This window comes from Pieris napi, chromosome 14 (assembly GCF_905475465.1).
Source record: "Pieris napi chromosome 14, ilPieNapi1.2, whole genome shotgun sequence".
Taxonomy (NCBI): domain Eukaryota; kingdom Metazoa; phylum Arthropoda; class Insecta; order Lepidoptera; family Pieridae; genus Pieris; species Pieris napi.
Window position 1 is genome coordinate 4,412,504 of NC_062247.1, and position 18,154 is coordinate 4,430,657.

The 18,154-nt window shown below is 32.8% G+C and overlaps 1 protein-coding gene and 1 non-coding gene across 10 annotated transcripts in view; both read right to left on the minus strand.

Moving 5' to 3' along the window:
- The window catches only part of LOC125055959 (whirlin), a 62,709-nt gene that overhangs the window by 25,099 nt on the left and 19,456 nt on the right, over positions 1-18,154 (minus strand). For 5 of the 9 annotated variants that reach the window (XM_047658742.1, XM_047658741.1, XM_047658745.1 and 2 more), the window contains exons 8-14: positions 15,607-15,732; positions 14,382-14,548; positions 12,191-12,374; positions 10,925-11,032; positions 10,304-10,360; positions 9,727-9,815; positions 8,981-9,047 (exon numbers count right to left, since the gene is read on the minus strand). In XM_047658742.1, coding sequence (XP_047514698.1) covers positions 8,981-9,047; positions 9,727-9,815; positions 10,304-10,360; positions 10,925-11,032; positions 12,191-12,374; positions 14,382-14,548; positions 15,607-15,732 — 798 coding nt within the window. The remainder of the gene's footprint in view (positions 1-8,980; positions 9,048-9,726; positions 9,816-10,303; positions 10,361-10,924; positions 11,033-12,190; positions 12,375-14,381; positions 14,549-15,606; positions 15,733-18,154) is intronic. The other 4 variants (XM_047658740.1, XM_047658743.1, XM_047658746.1 and 1 more) reach the window with 4 other exon arrangements.
- On the minus strand, positions 7,202-7,273 carry Trnap-cgg. Its single transcript has one exon. It is a non-coding gene; the product is annotated as a tRNA-Pro (tRNA).

Below are 18,154 nucleotides of genomic sequence, written 5' to 3' on the forward strand. Positions count from 1 at the left end.
GAATAATGATATCGATTTATATAAACTTGATTAAGAAAATTTTAATCCGTTGTCTATGGTAAATCGTATTTAGTCAAGTAGGTATGTCTACATCGGATATTTTCTTAAGGATGGTGAGGATTTATATTTGTTAAAGCATGAAATGCGTTGCGTACAAATGCAAAATATTGTCAGTATAAAGAGTATACATTTAAAATAAATAAATTATACAATTTTTAAAGATCACTATGATAAGGAACCGTGCTATACTTAATTTATACTTGACATGATAAATTCAGTAAATCGTATAACATATTCAACTCGTATATTGGCTTCCGTCCAAGACAGTTTTGCTGACGCGTTCATTTATAAGTATCATTATTTTGCAAAGCATCGTGTTGTCTATACTTAACTTCGAATTTCATCTAGATAAGACATGCCTTGTACTACGATTTTATTATTCTTAATTTAAAAAGTTTTATTATCTGTTTGTAAGTTTTTACCCGGAAACGGAGATTGTGATCAAATTTAAAATTGGAATGGTCAGTTTTGTAGTTTCAAAAATATATGTTTGGTTTTCATATCCTTTATTAGGTCGGAAATCATTTCACCCAGCTCCAGTAGTCTTAAACGTAGGTATGACTTAATTAGCGCTAAGACTCAAGTCTTGCCTCAAGTTATTGTATGGTATCATGACCTACCTGACTTGACATAGTCTAAGTTATCAAAACTGAATATTACGAGTCAGAACAGTTTCTGTGTACCAGTGTAGAAATAATCGTGTGGTTTCGTCATTAGTTCAAGTTGACATTTATATCTTAACGTTTCAATGAACCATTGAAATTTTAATTTAATTTGCTCATTTCAGTATTTAAACGCGAAAAACCTAGTTTCTGTAAAAAATAGAAACATTCCGCAAATAGCGTCACGAAAGGGTATAAAAGACTCTCGACCCTATTCGTGGCTACTTTTTTATATTCATACTTCAATGGAAAATTATTAGGGTTCAGGCGCACGGGACACAGACCAGTGTGTAAGCTTAGGGGTTAGCCACAAATGCCATAGGTACTTTTTAGTATGGTGCCTCTACTATATTAAGCTGTCAGGTAATTCTTGCTAGAAGTAGTTCCTTTTATGAAACAGGTGAACATCATAGGATCACTTGAACGTGTGTGAGTGAGTAACAGGTAAGAGACTGTAGACGTAAATTCTCTACATTCCAAAGTAGCTGCTCAATGTTATATAATAGCAATCGATAAGCCATTTTTGAATATTTGAAACAGTTGTAAAATATCACAAATATTTCTGCTAACAATGAAACTCAATTTGTAACCTAATATAATTTAGAAAAATATCATAATATACTTTCTATATAGTGTAAGCCACAAGTGGCTCTATTCGTCTCCAAAGAGCCTTATGTTCGAAATTCAAATCACAGTTCACAGCGCGGGAAATTCGAGCAATGCCTTCAATTTCCTATTGTCGTTGGCCTCTTCAAATGATTCGTCTAAATGGAATGTTTCGTTATGAAACGTTTAAATCAATTTAATCTCTAAAAGCAAAATAGTATAAAATATTTTCAGAAAGTTGACTAATCTGTATGTCACGGTTTTTTATTATCTTGGTAATTTATTTAATTATTGAACGAAACTACCATATAACTTTGAAATATATTTTACTAAAAAGGTTTGTTGAAAATAAAAGTTCGGAAAGTAATTAGTAAAGAATATTTGTAGATATGTCACACTAAAAAGAAACTTCGTTTGTTATGCTTTCCAATTAAATTTTCTCGTAGGTACATACGAGTACGTGGTACCTATTTTTCGTGTAATTCTCTTGTCACGGTATTTGTAACTAAACTCCTCTGAAACAGCTTGAACATTTTTTGTAAAGGTCAGAGAATAGATCGTACTCTACTACTCTTAATACTACTATATATAACAATACTTAATTTTTTGTCATTTTTTTTTTTTTTTAAGACAATTCACACTAATTGACCTAGTCCCATGCTAAGCTGGTGAAGCTTGTGTTATGGGTACTAGGCAACGGATATACATACATATTATAGATAGATAGACATATAAATACATATTTAAACACCCAAGACCTAAGCACAACACCAAATGCTCATCACTTCGATGTTCGTCTCAGCCGGGGATCGAACCTGGAACCCATGGATTCGCAGTCATTTTATTTTATTTTATTGCTTTATAATTTTGCACTAAAAACAAATTAAATAATAAATTTAACCACGCAATTTTCACCATTTTTCCACCAACCTAATTAATTAGTACTCTAATAATATTTATATGGAAAAACGACGTTTACCGGGTCAACTACTACTTTTATACCGTTCGTTCGTTTTTCACGTCCATACGTACTTTAAACAAAACGTAACACGCGTGTCTTCATACTATAAATGACATGAAAATCAACATGACACACCTTTTAAAAAGTCTAACTACTGTTTAACATTGTATAGTTTTAACAAGTTATTAATTAAATTATTACCTTGTTGAGTCGATATATTATGTACTATCGTTATAATCTAGCGTTCGTAACTTCACCTATGTAAAGGTATATCTAATATTATAAAGAGGGAAGTTTTATATATTTGTAACAACAAAACTAATCCTAAATTCTAAAACGATATCCTGAACGAAAAAAATTTACTTCTACTTTTTCCTATTATTTCTTATATCTGAACAACCACACATGATATATTTCTATATTATTAAATAAAATGTCCAGCCGTGAGAAACTAGGTAATTATGAATTATAACAGTACTTAGTCGAAGTAGGTTAACGTAAACATCGAACCAAATTGTTTACCACAACATTCGTAAAGTCACTATCATCAAACATCTGTAGTAGAATTTTTGAAATAAATAAACGTGTCTTTTTCACCCTAAGTTTATGAATTATTCAATACAAGAATTGCCCTACAACTAAATCACTACAAGAAACCCACTTCTTAAAATAAAAACCACAATCCTGGTGAAATTAATAAGCTGTAGACAGCATAAATTGGTGGATAACAAGATCTGGTTAATGTTTTACTACAAAGGAGAGGAAACACAGATTCGCCAAGAAACAAAGCAGCCAGTTGAGAGGAAACAGACAGAAATTTAGATATTTAATAGTAATCAAATAAAATGTAAAATGTATGTTATATTAGATTTCTTTTAATAATTACAAAAGGTAATTAGACATTAATCATGAGTAATATTATTATTTCGGGTCTCGCGAGGAATTGCGCCCCGGCTCGCCAATGAATATTGTAAACAAAAATATTACCGATGTAGCCGGGGCGTATTTCGCGAGACGTGTGATGTGAAGTTTAGAGATAGAAAAAGTCCCTGGACACAATGGCAGGGGAGTAGAATAGGTATTATTTATAAAAAAAATGTTATTATCTTACAGTTTGAACACTGATATTTCTCAATCAAATATATTCATCAGGCTTCAAGACGAACAAAAATACATGAGTCGTTTTAAAAACTTATTCGCAAAGTTTATTTCGATAACTTTGTTTCGCAACGACTTTGCTATTCTATCATACATAGGCGCTTTTCAAAGTACTCTGCGAAGTCCCACTGTGCAAATAAAACTGGGATATGGAAGTCTAAAAATAAAATGCTAATTATCTGTTACGTATTTGTTGAGTTTTGTGGAATTATATTTTGGCTTAGTTAGGTTAGTAGATAAAAGTGTGTATGACAAATTCAAGTAATATGCAGATTGGATAAAGTGGCGTTGAAAAACTATAATTTTGCACGTTTTCATTTATAACCAAACTATTTAGGCATATGAATTTAAGCTGCAATAATGCGAAATGTTAGATTTATTTAATCCCTCAAGTTGTAATACGTGGTAACAAAAAGCGCTTATTACTATGTCAAACTCATTAGAAATGAAACATATATAGAAATAATAAAAGATATCGTTAATATCCAATCTAATCAATATAAATTAGAAGAGATCACTCCACACTAGCCACATAAACCTTCTCGAACTTCAAAACTACGCAATGGATTCTCCTCGTTCTTTCCACTTTTTAAAGAGTTATAGACGAAGAAGCCGTGCTGTATAGAAAGTTAAATTCTTATACCTTGGCCATGGCCTTCAAGTCCATGGGAATATAGTCGCGAAAAGCGACACGGCGGCGGCGTCGCGACATGCCGTCTACTTGCAGGGGAGGCAACGCGTTCACTGACGCCGGTCGTCAACAAACGCTGAAACCCCGTAGACTTTCCCGCGCCAAATTTTCAGTTGCGTAGTAATATCGTAGACGCGTAGATTTTACATGGTTTTAGTGGAGATTTATAAATAGATGGCATTGTTACTATTTGGTTTGATTAAAAAGATATGATAAGACTTTCTCGAATGACGATAACAATTATTGATATAAATACATTGTTATATTTGTAAGAAACTAATTTTGTAAAATAAACATCTTTATGTAAATGTTGTCTAGTTGACAATTCCTATGATTCTTAAATAAAGGATTTTTATAAACATCTTTGTGCCTCTGTATCAAGTAAAAATGTTACGAATATTATATTTAAAATAATAATAATAATTAAGCCTCATTTATTCCTTGAAAAATGTACAAAATATATAGACATAATTTTTTTTTTCAAGGACCTCTTATTGAGTATAGGCCTCCTCCAATTGGATCCATCTCTCTCTATTTTGAGCATTTTTCTCCCAATCCTCTCCATATTTAAAATAAAAGAATGTATTTACATATTTAGAACAACAATCGTCTAACGACTATAAATAGAAAAAGTTTAATCTAATATTCCATTTGAAAGAAATGACATATCGAGGTAGCGATGATATAGCTTTTGGCTTTGACGTCACCGCATTATGTGAAAGCACAGTTAATTTTGTTAAAAGCTTTCCACGTGTAATAGATGGTTTAATTCATTTCAATCACGAAATTTAAATGTTAGAAGTCTTTCAATATCAAATTTAAAATAATGCAATGTTTTGATAAAGATTATTAGCCATAAGATTTATTTATTGCTATGATCCTGACATACTTCTATTGCTACGTTCACTCTCATGATAATAGTCTCAATACAAGATCGTCCTTCAAAACACCTCTTTAGCACTTAGTAATATCAACATCTTAAACTACGGTCAAGTAGTTGAAAGCTGTTTAGCTGTGAGGATCTGTATTTTTATTGAGTTATTTGAAAGATTTAATTAAAACTGGAACGTGATTTTAATGAGGTATGTAATTAAAAGATTATTGAAGCGTAATCAGCGTGTATTTATTTACGTCTAGATAATGGGTAGTTCACTTAACAATTATACTTTATTATAAATTATACTATATTTGACTTTTTTTATTTTAACTTACTGATATTGATGTGATCGAAGATGTAGGTAGCAGATGTACTTACGCACCTTAAGCTTACGACACAGTATTTCCTAGAGAATATAGAGGAGTATTTTAATTAAAACTGCGGTATGAAGCTGCAACAATCATGACCTGTCAAGAGCATGTCCTTTGTCAGACGCAGGCTGAAGAGCTTTTGTTCTAAGTACGCTTTAAATCAGAGGCAACTTGAGTTTAACCAACCGCAATTGGGACAATTGCCTTCACGTATGTTCTAAGACTCGGTTAGTGTGACGAATATGAGAAAAGAATGTTACGGTTAAACCGCTGAATCTAATCTTATAAACTTTTGTTTATTAATTTTGGGCAAAAGGATTTTGGTTTTAGTTGACGCACTTAGTCATAACTGCACGGGTTCGATTCACGAGGAAACAATATAATTGTTTCAGTTTACCCGAATTGATAAGGCACAGAAAACCTATCTACTAGCCTAAATTTTTTCTTTTATTTTAATAATATATTTACAAAAAACTTTAATATAAATATCTAGGTACTAATCAGAAAGTTGTAGGCAGTATTAATTTTAGAATTTTTACTAGCATACAATGTATAATTTCACGGCGTTCGATATTTGAGCAAAAATTATGTAAATAACTAAAAGGATAAAAAATCGTCATAACCGTATGAATTGCGCCAAAACACAGCACATCATCGCATGACGCATGCGCTAAAGTGGGTGCTTCCAAAGATAATGATAAACAGAACATGTTAAAGAGAGGACGCGCTTTGCGTTTATTCCGCCAAAACCTAATCCTCCTTGGTGAACCTAACTTCTAGGACTTTGAAGCGTGAAAAAAAGAATATAATCTGATTTTATTCATGTTGTGTATATAATATTAAATATATATGATCTGGGACTAGATTTTTTTAGGCACGTCATTAAGAATTTGTTACAGAATTTGTCATTTTACGATATAAGAGTACAGTAGACACAAAATTAAAAATATAGCCTAAACATGTTTGTCTCTTTGTTTAAAACCAAACTGTGACGCGAGTCACATTTTAATTTGACTGTGTTCCCGACGTTCCTAGTTTTGTGGCAGATCTAAGTTAAAACTTCTAGAATAATTTCATGAAAATTGCACCGATGCAAAGAAGTAAAAACAACTAAACGACCTTTTGGATTCGGACAATAACTAATCGGCTCACCCATATACTTAGAAATTGAATACCATTGGAGGGGTGCACGTACCCTTTATTAAATGCTTTGTCCTTATTACTCTCGTATTTCTTTGCAAATGAATAAACGGAACAAAACAATCTTAGGTATCGGCTATAACAATAACGTCGAAAGGACTCCTATACGTAAGATTGAAATTAGAATCACGATTAAATTGTAGTACGTCCAAAACAATATATTACACAAATTACCCATTTTTCAATTAAAAAATAGAATTTTAAATGCAGTTTTCTTTTCAGGAATGATGACATATTTATGTGGAACTCTGAATAGAAAATAAATAAAACATTAAGAATTACTGAGAAACGCAGCTATGTTGCAATAAATTTTTCATTCTTGAACTATGATTCATAGTCGTTAATTAATTACCGCCATGTTCAAGAATTCTGTTAAATAATAATTATTAACAGCGCAGAATACGGTAAAAAAATTGAACGTTTTTATTTTACTTATTTGTATACGTATATGACCTGTACATTAAAATTCTAAGAAAATAGGTGAAGGAAACTAACTTTATTGTCGTATTTATAAAATCAAGAAATATTTTCTATTTTTTTTGCAAAATTAGAATTTAGGCTACATACTAAAAGTATCGATAAAATAGTTAATAAAAAAATACAAAAAGTATATGTGGGCTCGTCCGGGATTTGAACCCGGGACCTCTCGCACCCGAAGCGAGAATCATACCCCTAGACCAACGAGCCGTTATATTAGTCGCTGAAATAGTCCATTAGATGCTTGTACATTCATTTTACTCAACTAAACATACCTAAGTTTTACATAACTATTTTGTCTGCAAATTTGCAATAATGAACAAATTCGTCGACTCTTAATATAACGGCTTCAAAAATAACGTTTTATTTTAACCAATCAAGATAAAATTTAGCCAAAAGGGAAGTGGCCGCTATTACCGATATTACGTTAATTTCGTGACCACTAAAATAATTTTGCCAGATTTACCCCACCAATTTGTCAATTTATTTAATATGGAAATAACGGCCATATGAGGGTCTAAAGCTAGCCGTTTCTTTCATGCAAATAGGTTTTTGAGTAATGTGAATAAAAATAAACTCAGTGCTAGTGCCAAAGTGTCACTCCTATGGCTTTTAATCAATGCAGAAGGATAAGAAGAATACTACAAGCGTAAGAGTTAAAATAATGCTCTTTTTCGTTCCTCCCTTTCATGGGGCTTTTAATTTGTCAATGGATTTGCGTAAGAAGATAGAACATAGAAGCTATCTAGAATCTCACTGATATTTTAAACAAAAGTATTAGTAGGGCGCTGCCAGTTGCAGCTGCTATATTGCGAGTGTAGGTAATAATTACTCAGCTGTGTTGTTCATATACTTAGAAATTTGCCAATTGATTTATTACATAGCAACTGCGATTAGCTATTAATCCGCGCGACTAGACATCAGCACCCGTACTCTGTAACTTTCAATAGCAACAACAGACCCCGGCGTTTTCGTATGCAAATTCGATGTAGTTCTCTTAACATCCATAGCGCTGATGTCGATAGGGATAGCGCGGTAATAACGTCAGTATCGCTATGGAAGTTACAGAGTAATGTCCCTGTACTCTTAGCACGAACACGACATATTATAGAATAGTTAACGTATAGTTATTATTAAGGATAGATTTTTGTATAGAAAACTTGGGTCTGTTTGAAATAGTACCGAAGCATAACTATACACAATTTCGAATAGATTAGTCGATAAATATCGAGCAGTTACAAACTGACTTCGACGAATTTAATTACGTAAACAATCGTATCGTGCTAATGGTAGTCTTGTTTAGATTTATTATAATACTACCGTCCTAACACTTCGTCATAGTCGTAGAATAATGACGGATCTGACAAATAGTAAACTTTACAGGGCAGCCACTTCAAAATAATATAATCATGATAGTTTTTTGTCATAACTTTTTTAATTCATATTCTGTAATTATGAAAATTTGCATACAAGCAAAGAAAAGGCTTTGTTTTGAAACAAAATAACAATAATAACATTAAATTACACAGTTTTCTAGAAAAAGATTTTTCTGACGGATTTGATAGACGCTCATAGATGAGATCACCTATGAGCGTCTATCAAATCCGTCACTTTACCGACTGATTAATTTGAAATTTAAAACACATGGATTTTTTTTATGCAGCCGTAATATTTAGTGGAGTATCCAAGTATGATAAAAAATGGATTTTGGATTTTTTCAAATCCGACATTATCTACGATCATGACGACTTATTAGGTATTACGCCCCTTTAGTAAGTAATCATTCATACACAGGTCCGCATCAAGAGTGAACTGTCATAGCCTACACCCAGGAAGGACAGTGACACCCAGGACACTACTAGCAAGAGTAAAGAAGTGATAGTGAATAGATTAGTGTAGTAATTCTGGCAAAATCACCTCGTGCGGAGGCTCCAGGTCGTCTTCCAAAGGTGGCGCATCTGTGGCCCTCCAGGCACGGCCGCTCCTGTCCCACACAACACCTCGTCATACTTTAGCCCGTAAACGAGTGAATTAAGTCGACAAAAGTTATTTCGTTGATATGTATCGTAATTTCCACATCCATTCCGTGTTAATATAACCTATACATTTTCCCACTTAATAAAATTCCTACGACTTCCTAAGCACGACAATACACTGTTTTGTGTTACGAAACAGTTTTACGAGCATTTAACTTTAAGGTATTGGTAGGAGCCCATCAAACGATTTATTATATGTTTTTATGTTACTATAAAATTATTCTGAAATATGTTAACAGAGATAGGAAGTTCGTTTTTTTGTTGAGCTGAAATATCGAGTAAACAATCCATATCCATATACACTTACTTGATGGTAAGTGATTACCAAACACCTGCTTCACTAAGCAGTTTTATTTATAATTCAATACGTGCAGCTATTCCCTGTTAACCCATTGAAGTAATTGCGAGGTACCTAATACGGCAGCCACAAAATAATTTAATACAGAGGAGTCTTACGAAGAGCATCGATGATATAAAAGAGCGAACGGAAGCGGATATCCTTAGATAAAAGGATTTCAATAGCGGCTTAAAAGTCATCGCCAGAATTGATCGTAGGAGCGACTGCAGAAGTGAGATGGCTAAAAGACTTGACATCTAAATGTAATAGGTTTATCTTGGTGCCTGTACCTGTAAGATTCGTGGGGCGGAAGACCCAAGCCGGAGTCTTCGGAGGGCGAGCGGTGGTCCACCATTAGAGGTACTTCAGACGGCACCTGCTACAACAATATACTACACCTCACCTGACCATTTTATATTATTCGGAAACACGACTCTTAGTGCTTTAGGTCATGCGAAGTATGTGCGTTTTCAAAGCCCTATCTGCCCCTTTTCCTATAAATTCAATGAGACACGGTTCTCGTATGATCGAATTGTGTGAAGTAACAAAATATACGTTTAGGCTTTGCTTACTTAGGCTCTAAACTATGAAACATGACACGATACAATACACCACTTAGAACATAAATTCATATTTAAATTAAGATCTCAATAGCGACGACACCTATTCTATAACTGTAGCACTCTCTTACCGATTAAGGTTCTTAGAACGTAAAAAAACATGCAGTAAAGCTCAATCGTATCATGTTACAAAATGACCAAAAATATTAATATGCAAGTGAATTTAAATAAAATTGAATTTAGAATATTTCTGGTCAGAGACAACAAAAGCATGCAAAATAAAAAGGGTGTATTTCAAAGCACTCACCGGGTCGTGTAGATCATGCATTGTTGATGAAGGGAGTAAGTGTCTTTCGCCGCCGCGCTACGGAAAACAAATTAATCTATTTAAGCTGCGTTCTAACTATTTTTTGTGTTGTGTGCAATGTGCTCAAGTGCTTAACAACCTACAATTTTAAGAATAAGTGCTTAGTACTTATCCTTTCATAGTATTCCTATGTGTAAACCACTCAAAACGGAAATGGCTACTATGGGGTAGCAAAACGATTGGCTTAGACTTCACAAACTTGTTTTGAGTTTCACTCATTTGTGCAAAGTTTTGATAACTATTTGGTTTCCTTTAACTCTATAAACTAGCAATATTTATTAGAGGATTCTAGTTTAGGACATTGCAACTTCTGTGTTAGTTATAAATGAAACAATTATATTATTTAGCATTTCACTATAATATTAATAAAGTGTTACATTGATCTACATTACTAATACGGATAGAAGCGTTTATGGATACAAAAGTAGCTAACATCATTTCACGATTACACTTTACTACGAATGGAAAAATTGGAAAAGTTACAAAGGAAGTTAAGTTCTATGACAATTAATAATGTCTGTTGACCTTATGATGGTGACTGTTAAGTGAGTGTGTGTATACCTTTAAATGGTGCTCGGGTGGTGGTTCTTCTCTTCTGTATACCAATTCATCAAACCTCGGTCGATCTTCTGGTAAGAGGAACTCCCGTATTTCCGTTAGAAGTGAATACTGCAACAATACAAAGTAATTGAAGTTTTTTTAATTTAAACAACTGCCCATCGACTGAATATCTTAAGACTTAATCTACGGATAGAAATCTGTTTAATTTCAATAAAGTTGTGGTTCTTTTAATAAAGAACAAAATATTTTTACGAAAAAATAATACTGACGTAAAATTAAACGGTGTTTTGTGTTTGTGTTCCGCAAAAATTCTTCTTGAACCTGATATTAATCCATTGAAGAAAATTATATCACTCGAGGTTATAACATAGACTAGTTATATAAATATATCTTAGTATATGTGGTGTACAGTGGGTAGCATGTTTGTGTAGTTACTCCTATTTTTCTACTTAAATAACCAAAGAGTTTTTGGTTGTTAAGCTCTTTGGTATATCCAATTATTTATAACCTCCATTCTAGAGATAATAAATTAAACAAGATACAAAGGATTCGTAAAGCATTGTTTATGTTACAAAAATATAATTTTACCTTGCTATAATAAATTACAAAAAATATTGTGTTATTCCCATATATAGGAACTATATTTTTTCCTTTATTTACGAATGATTTCACCCTCTTTGCAGCTATAAAGACAGATTTATTGGCAGACCCAAACGTCAATTTGTTCGAAATACGAAAACCTTTTTACTATTTAACTTGCTGAGTCAGTTTATAATGTAACAAAAAGGAAATCTACCAAAATTAATAAGTAATAAAAAACGTATTTTTTTTTAATTTGTCATTGTGGATTGAGAGCTACAATTTGTCATTGGATCAGTGTTGGCCTAGTTGCATGAGCAAGCCACTTTCATCTTTTTCATTCATTTTACATTCGATCGTACGGAAAGAAAATATCGCGAGGAACTGTGTGTGTCAGGCACTGAAGGATGATCCTTATTGATAGATGAATACATACCTATTAGGAAAAAAACAAATGAAACACAATGCAACGAAATCTGAGCCCATGTATAAAAAGAAATTTTTCAAAGCCTTTTTTGTATTAGTCTAAAAGTTTATCATTTATTTCTTCTGTTGAAATAGTATAAGCTAGCTTAATTTGGTCCTAGCGTATTGTGCCTCCGTGGATAAATTAAAAAATATTTTTACCCTAAATCATACATATTACGACATATTCTTGTACCAAGTACTAAAGCAATAGAAACGAACCTTTTGTGGTGTATCTAGAAGATCTCTTAGGACTGTCAAGAACGAGTCCGGTGTAAGTCGCCTTGCAGCATACTCCTCCATATAATACGCCATCGCGGGGAGATCACTCTGAGGCAACAGAGATTTGGCTTTCTGCTCCACTGCTACTGCAGCTGCTCCTCTGCGGCGGCCCCAACCGCTAATTCTGTGTTCAAAGTGTATCGATTTAACTTTAGAAGATTGATTATTTACGTGTTCATTAAAAAACACCCGATTAAGCTATGTTTAGTCAATGTGCAGATATGAAATGAATTATAAACGTCGTTATACTATTGTACTTTGATAGTTAATGAAGACGTCCGAACTAATCATTCCTATAACTTCCTCATTTTTTTAAATATTTATATAACTTGTTTGGTATTTAAAAACATTTTTTTTATATTTATATATGTCGATATCACTATCTACCTGGATAATGCCGGTTAGGTCCATAATATGTACTTAATTGTTATTTTAGTTTTGTTTCTCAAGACTAAATTCAGAATCTACACGTTATATATGGTTACATTTATACAAACCAGAGTGGTTTTCTAATGTCATAATGTTTTTTATATGTAAAATAAGAAATTAAAAAAAATATATAGGTATATTAAAACAACAACGTTACTGTGCAACGAAACTCTTTTATACTTGAAGCTATAAAGCTGAGAAATATTACAGTTGAGAAACTTTTATCATTACGTTTAGGAAAAGAAGAATATTAAAATGCCTAGCGGCACTGAGAAATGTTATTAAACTTTAAGTTACTTTAAGGAATTTACTAATTTTTATACAGCCCAGTGGAAGGCAAGATCAGTTATTTGCCCGCTAGAAACAAAAATGCTTTTTAAAACTTACAATGCAATGGGCTAAAATTGGACAGTATGAAAAATAAAGTGTTATTTCAATTGAATAGAATATAGCCATTGTAAATAATCATTAATTTATTAAATTGTATATAAAATATTGATTTTTATACGGCAGTCACACGACATAAACTGTCACAGATTGTAAATAACATCTCGGAATGACAATTAACGTTGGTTTACGTGGGTACAAGAAAGATACAAAGGGCCTCATAGCCTAGCGGTCTTATTAAGTGGCAGCTAGGTGAGGGGTACCGGGTTCGATTCCCGGTTCGAGGGCAGGTTTTAATTTAATTTAAATTTGTTCTCGGCCTTTGGGAGGGTTGTGCGGTTCCGGGCGAGTGCTTAAACCGTACATGGAGGGCACGGTCGAATTTCTAAGGCAAACAGTGAGTATGCTACCTAAGAAAGGAGACTGTGAAGGCTTAGAACGTAGCAATACGTTCTAGGCCGAGGATGGCAAATTACAAGTGCGAATTATAAAAATCTTATACTTGACAATGGCAATGCACAAACCGTGCCAGAGCCATTAAAAATAAAAAAAATAAAAAAAAATAAAGAAAGATACGTCGTAGGGATTGGTGCGAGGGCATCTTGCATAGAGAATACTTTGGCGGGTAAATAAAATTCTAAATGTTTTTTGTTTACTTTACAGAATTCTTTATCTCCTTTACAGAATTGAAAAATTCTATTTAGATTCCATAGTCAGTCAGTAGTAAGACACATTTAGACAACCGCATATTTGATATATGCTTAGGTATGAATGTAGGCCAATTTTTGAGGGTATAATAATTGTTAATAGATCAACTAACTTTATAAATAATATCAAAACATATGTCCTATCTTTAATATGTACTAAAACCAGCCGTGCGATTCTGTTAATCCGTGAGTTCACCTCGCATTAACAGCGCTCCCTTCGTCACTCACGTTATTTTTGGAATCTCATGGTATTCTGTTAAGCAATTTCACATTACGTCTTGACAAGCTTTATTGTTTATCAGAATGCCAAATCGTAAATGACTGCTTCACGACTGATTTGAGCACGACCGCCGCTGCGAAAACCGCTGTGAGAGTTCGAAAAGTGAGTTACAGAATCGCAAGGCAGAACAGTAAAATAAAATATATTAGTTTTTACACAGTAATTTTATTTAATATAGCTCATATACCGTTTCCCGATTGCATGAAATGCCTGACATGCATGAATTTACTGTTGAAAAAATAACAAAAAAATATGTCAAAAAACATTCATTCTGACAAACTTCACACTACATCTCGACTCTTATTCTCTTTTTAATATGAATAGTTACTTGGGTGCTGCGTCCCGCTCTCCATAGGCAGTGCACGCATGCGGCACTTTGCCAACATCTCTGACCAAAAGAGACATTCTTTTGTGGTATTTGAGTTGTGCGACTGCTTCATCATGCGTGACGTCAACGAACGACTGTCCGTTCACTTCAAGTATTTGATCTCCAACCTGGTAGATAAATTAATACCATAAAAGAAAAATTCAGAAGACCAAAGATTGACTCCGTTAGTTAATAGTTAGATAATTGGTACTTCCTAAGAGAGAAACCTAATACCTATATTTTTATGAAAATCTTTCAACGTTAACTGATAACGTTAACTTTAAATCACTTGGTACGAAGACTTAATAATGAAATCGGAATATCTAATTCAAAATAGAATTCCGAGTGAGAGATTTAGAAAAATAATTATTTTGTATACAAAACACTATAAAAAGTAACAGATGTATTAACGCTATCTCCTGTTTTTCGGATGTTCAGAAAGAAATAAAAGTTAATATCTTCTCAAAGAAGATAACACTAAATCTTCTACGCCTAAGTAAATAAGCATAAAATTCTCACAATTAACATAGGCAAATTTTTGTATAATAATAATTTAAACATAATGCGAAACTACTACTATTATTGCAAACATCTTTATTGTCATCAATTTACATTTTATATTTGGAATTCGTAAAGGAAAACATAAAAGTATTATGTTCCGAAATTGAATTCATATGCCGCCTTTACGACGGATACAATTTTATTTTACGATATTCTAGAAGCCGTATCGCTGCGATAAACGAAGTTCTCTTTTCTGCGACCTTTCATGGCCTACTTAAAAATAAAAATAAAGACTTTATATACCATTACCATGCCTTTTTACGTAACTCAAATACAGAAATTATACGGAAATCCTAGAATGATGATAAATATAATAATTTTTACCGAAATCATCTTTCGAACGATGAATACATATATTATTCCAATTTCAAAATTTGACAGATGAGATAAGATAATGAAACCGCCCGCGTACAATTTTGCAAAATAATCATAAATGGATAAATCCTATAACAGACTATACAAATTGATGCAATGAATTGAATGATGCATTTAAACGATACATCCTCATTCTTTGCTTTAATGATTTCTTTCGATAAGTATCAATAACTTTAGAGACATGTAAAATCTAAGTAAATGAGCAAAAAAAGTACCAATAACAAAGAATAAACAAAAATAAGCGTTGTACCATAAGCCCTGCTCGATCAGCAACAGAATCCTTGTCAACTCCGGTAATATAGATTCCAAGGTTGTACTCCAAACCACCACGAATCATAAGCCCCAACGACTGCCCTGGTTCGATGCAAAGGTCCACCTATAGAGAAGAATTCGTCAATAAAATACTCTATTTATTTGTAATTAATTATTATTATTAAGATTGGAAATTTAATTTTATATGTTAAAGTTATTTAAGGCTCGTGTTTAAGGACGATTATCGAACTGAATTCTAGTTTCAGGAGCTGTCAAACCATTTGAAGTTTGACAAATTTGTGTACTTAAGACGATACAAAAATCGAAATACGGACCTAATAGTGTATGTAACTTCTGGTCATTGATACCAAACACTAAAAGCAAGTTAATCATTTTTCATATGAGATTTTATAGGTTGTACCTTAATATATTAGGGTTTCGTATTTCTAGCAAACTTTATCCAAATAAACTTTTTACTTAATGAAATACGTAATATTTCTACGGGCTCAAAGTCCTCAAAATCTTGTAATAGTTATTTTATTTTAAGAATCAAATATAAAAATTTGTTCCACTGTTACGTATGAGAGTTTAATTACAAACCTTTTTGTATGAACCTTTCTCTTAGCCACAGACTACAACGACGTTTAAAAAATTAACCCAAACCAAAATAAGAAAATTCGAAATTTAAAAAGACATTCTAAATTTAAACACAAAGTCGCGTGTGCGTCTCCTACATGGTTCCATAGATTAATCACAGACATCGTATTATGTATGCCATAAGTGTAATGGTCTAGTTATTGGCATACCTAATTGCGTAGTATCGCATTACGTTGGATGAGCTGAATAATGCGGTTGGATTACGACAATATTGTGTGAAGCCTTACATATGCTTTACTTAGATTGAATAGGTATCATCTGTTTAAACCTCCGTGCGTCAAAATAGGGTCGGAAAATATAGACAATATGCGTCAGTATCTTGAATATGATCTATACATAGTTATATTGTTATGCCAATTATAATGAATTTCAATTTATTTCAATTTCATTAAGCTTCAAAATCTTTATTTAAACGAATGAGACTAATATTTCTTATGTTATTAATATGTAATTAATTTATTAAGACTGAGAAACAACAATTTTGTACAAATATTGTTAATTAAAATTTCATTACCGCTCCGTTAATTAGTACTAGGAATATGAAAATTTAATTAAAATATGGTTGAGGCCGAGTTTGTATAAGGAAAATTAGATTTACAAAAGAAAATGTTCTTCTAACCAAAATTGAAACACTGAGTTACAACTACTTAAGACTTTTATTACGTTAGTAGTCTAATAGGACAGAATCGTGTAAAATATAAAAAGCGCACTCGATCCATTAAGATTTTATGATCTTAAAATTTCTTTGAAATCCATTAAATAAAACCTTTGCAGTACAATACACGCAAATTTTGGTTGTAAAATTTGTATCGTCATATTTTCTTGTATTTTTAGTTTTGTTTTAGAACTTATCAATAAATAAATGACACAAGAAGGGCAACAATATATATATTTATTTTACTTATCTTATAAATACAATCAAGTTTGTGGAACCGTAGCTTTACTATGGTAAGCAAAAATGTCATGTGTCATGTCACTAACACTTGACGAGTTAAAGATTTTTTTTTTATGGCTCTGGCACGGTTTGTGCATTAGCCAGCGTCAAGTATAAGATTTTTTTTTATAATTCGTGCTTGCCTTAGAACTTTCGACCGTGTCGGTTTTTAGGCACTCGCCCGGTACCGCACAACCCTCCCAAAGGCCGAGAACAAATTTTAAATCAAATTAAAACTTGCCCTCGAACCGGGAATCGAACCCGGTACCCCTCACCTAGCTGCCACTTAATAAGACCGCTAGGCTATGAGGCCCCCGAGTTAAAGTTACCGTTTACTCAAACTCAGATGTCAACTAAGGCTGTATATCAATAATAAAGTTTCGTAAAGCTGTAAAAGTACCTATATGTGGAATTGCATTGTCTCGAAAGTCGAAACAAATTCTCGTCTCGCCCATAGTCCAATAAAACTTTTCTTCCATTGCACGTACATTGAAATTCACTCAACGTGGAAACAAAATACAATAAAGTCTAGAAGCGCCCGTAGCTACGAAAATTCTCTCCCTAGAGCTTTGAACGGAGCCTTCGCTTTGAAATAAAACCGGCTCATAGTCGCTACTTCATCTATATATACAAGTACAATTTATTGTCACTTTTATATGCGTCTAAATATTTAAGCAGACTTGTACGAGTTTAGAACACTTAAAACTCTTTACACTTTTAGCCATTAGGTACGCGCATTACATTTAGAATACAATTTGTTGAGAATATTTAGTCTGTAGCTGGTATATAGCACTATATACTTACGCCCGAACACAATAACCTATCTCAATCCATAATCTACCATCTGAGATAGTAATCTTAATCCAAATGTTGTAAAAAGTGTGCCAATAACCAATCGACTTATTGTAATAGCCATCTGTCGATACAAGCTATCCATGAGAGGTCGTATCGGTGT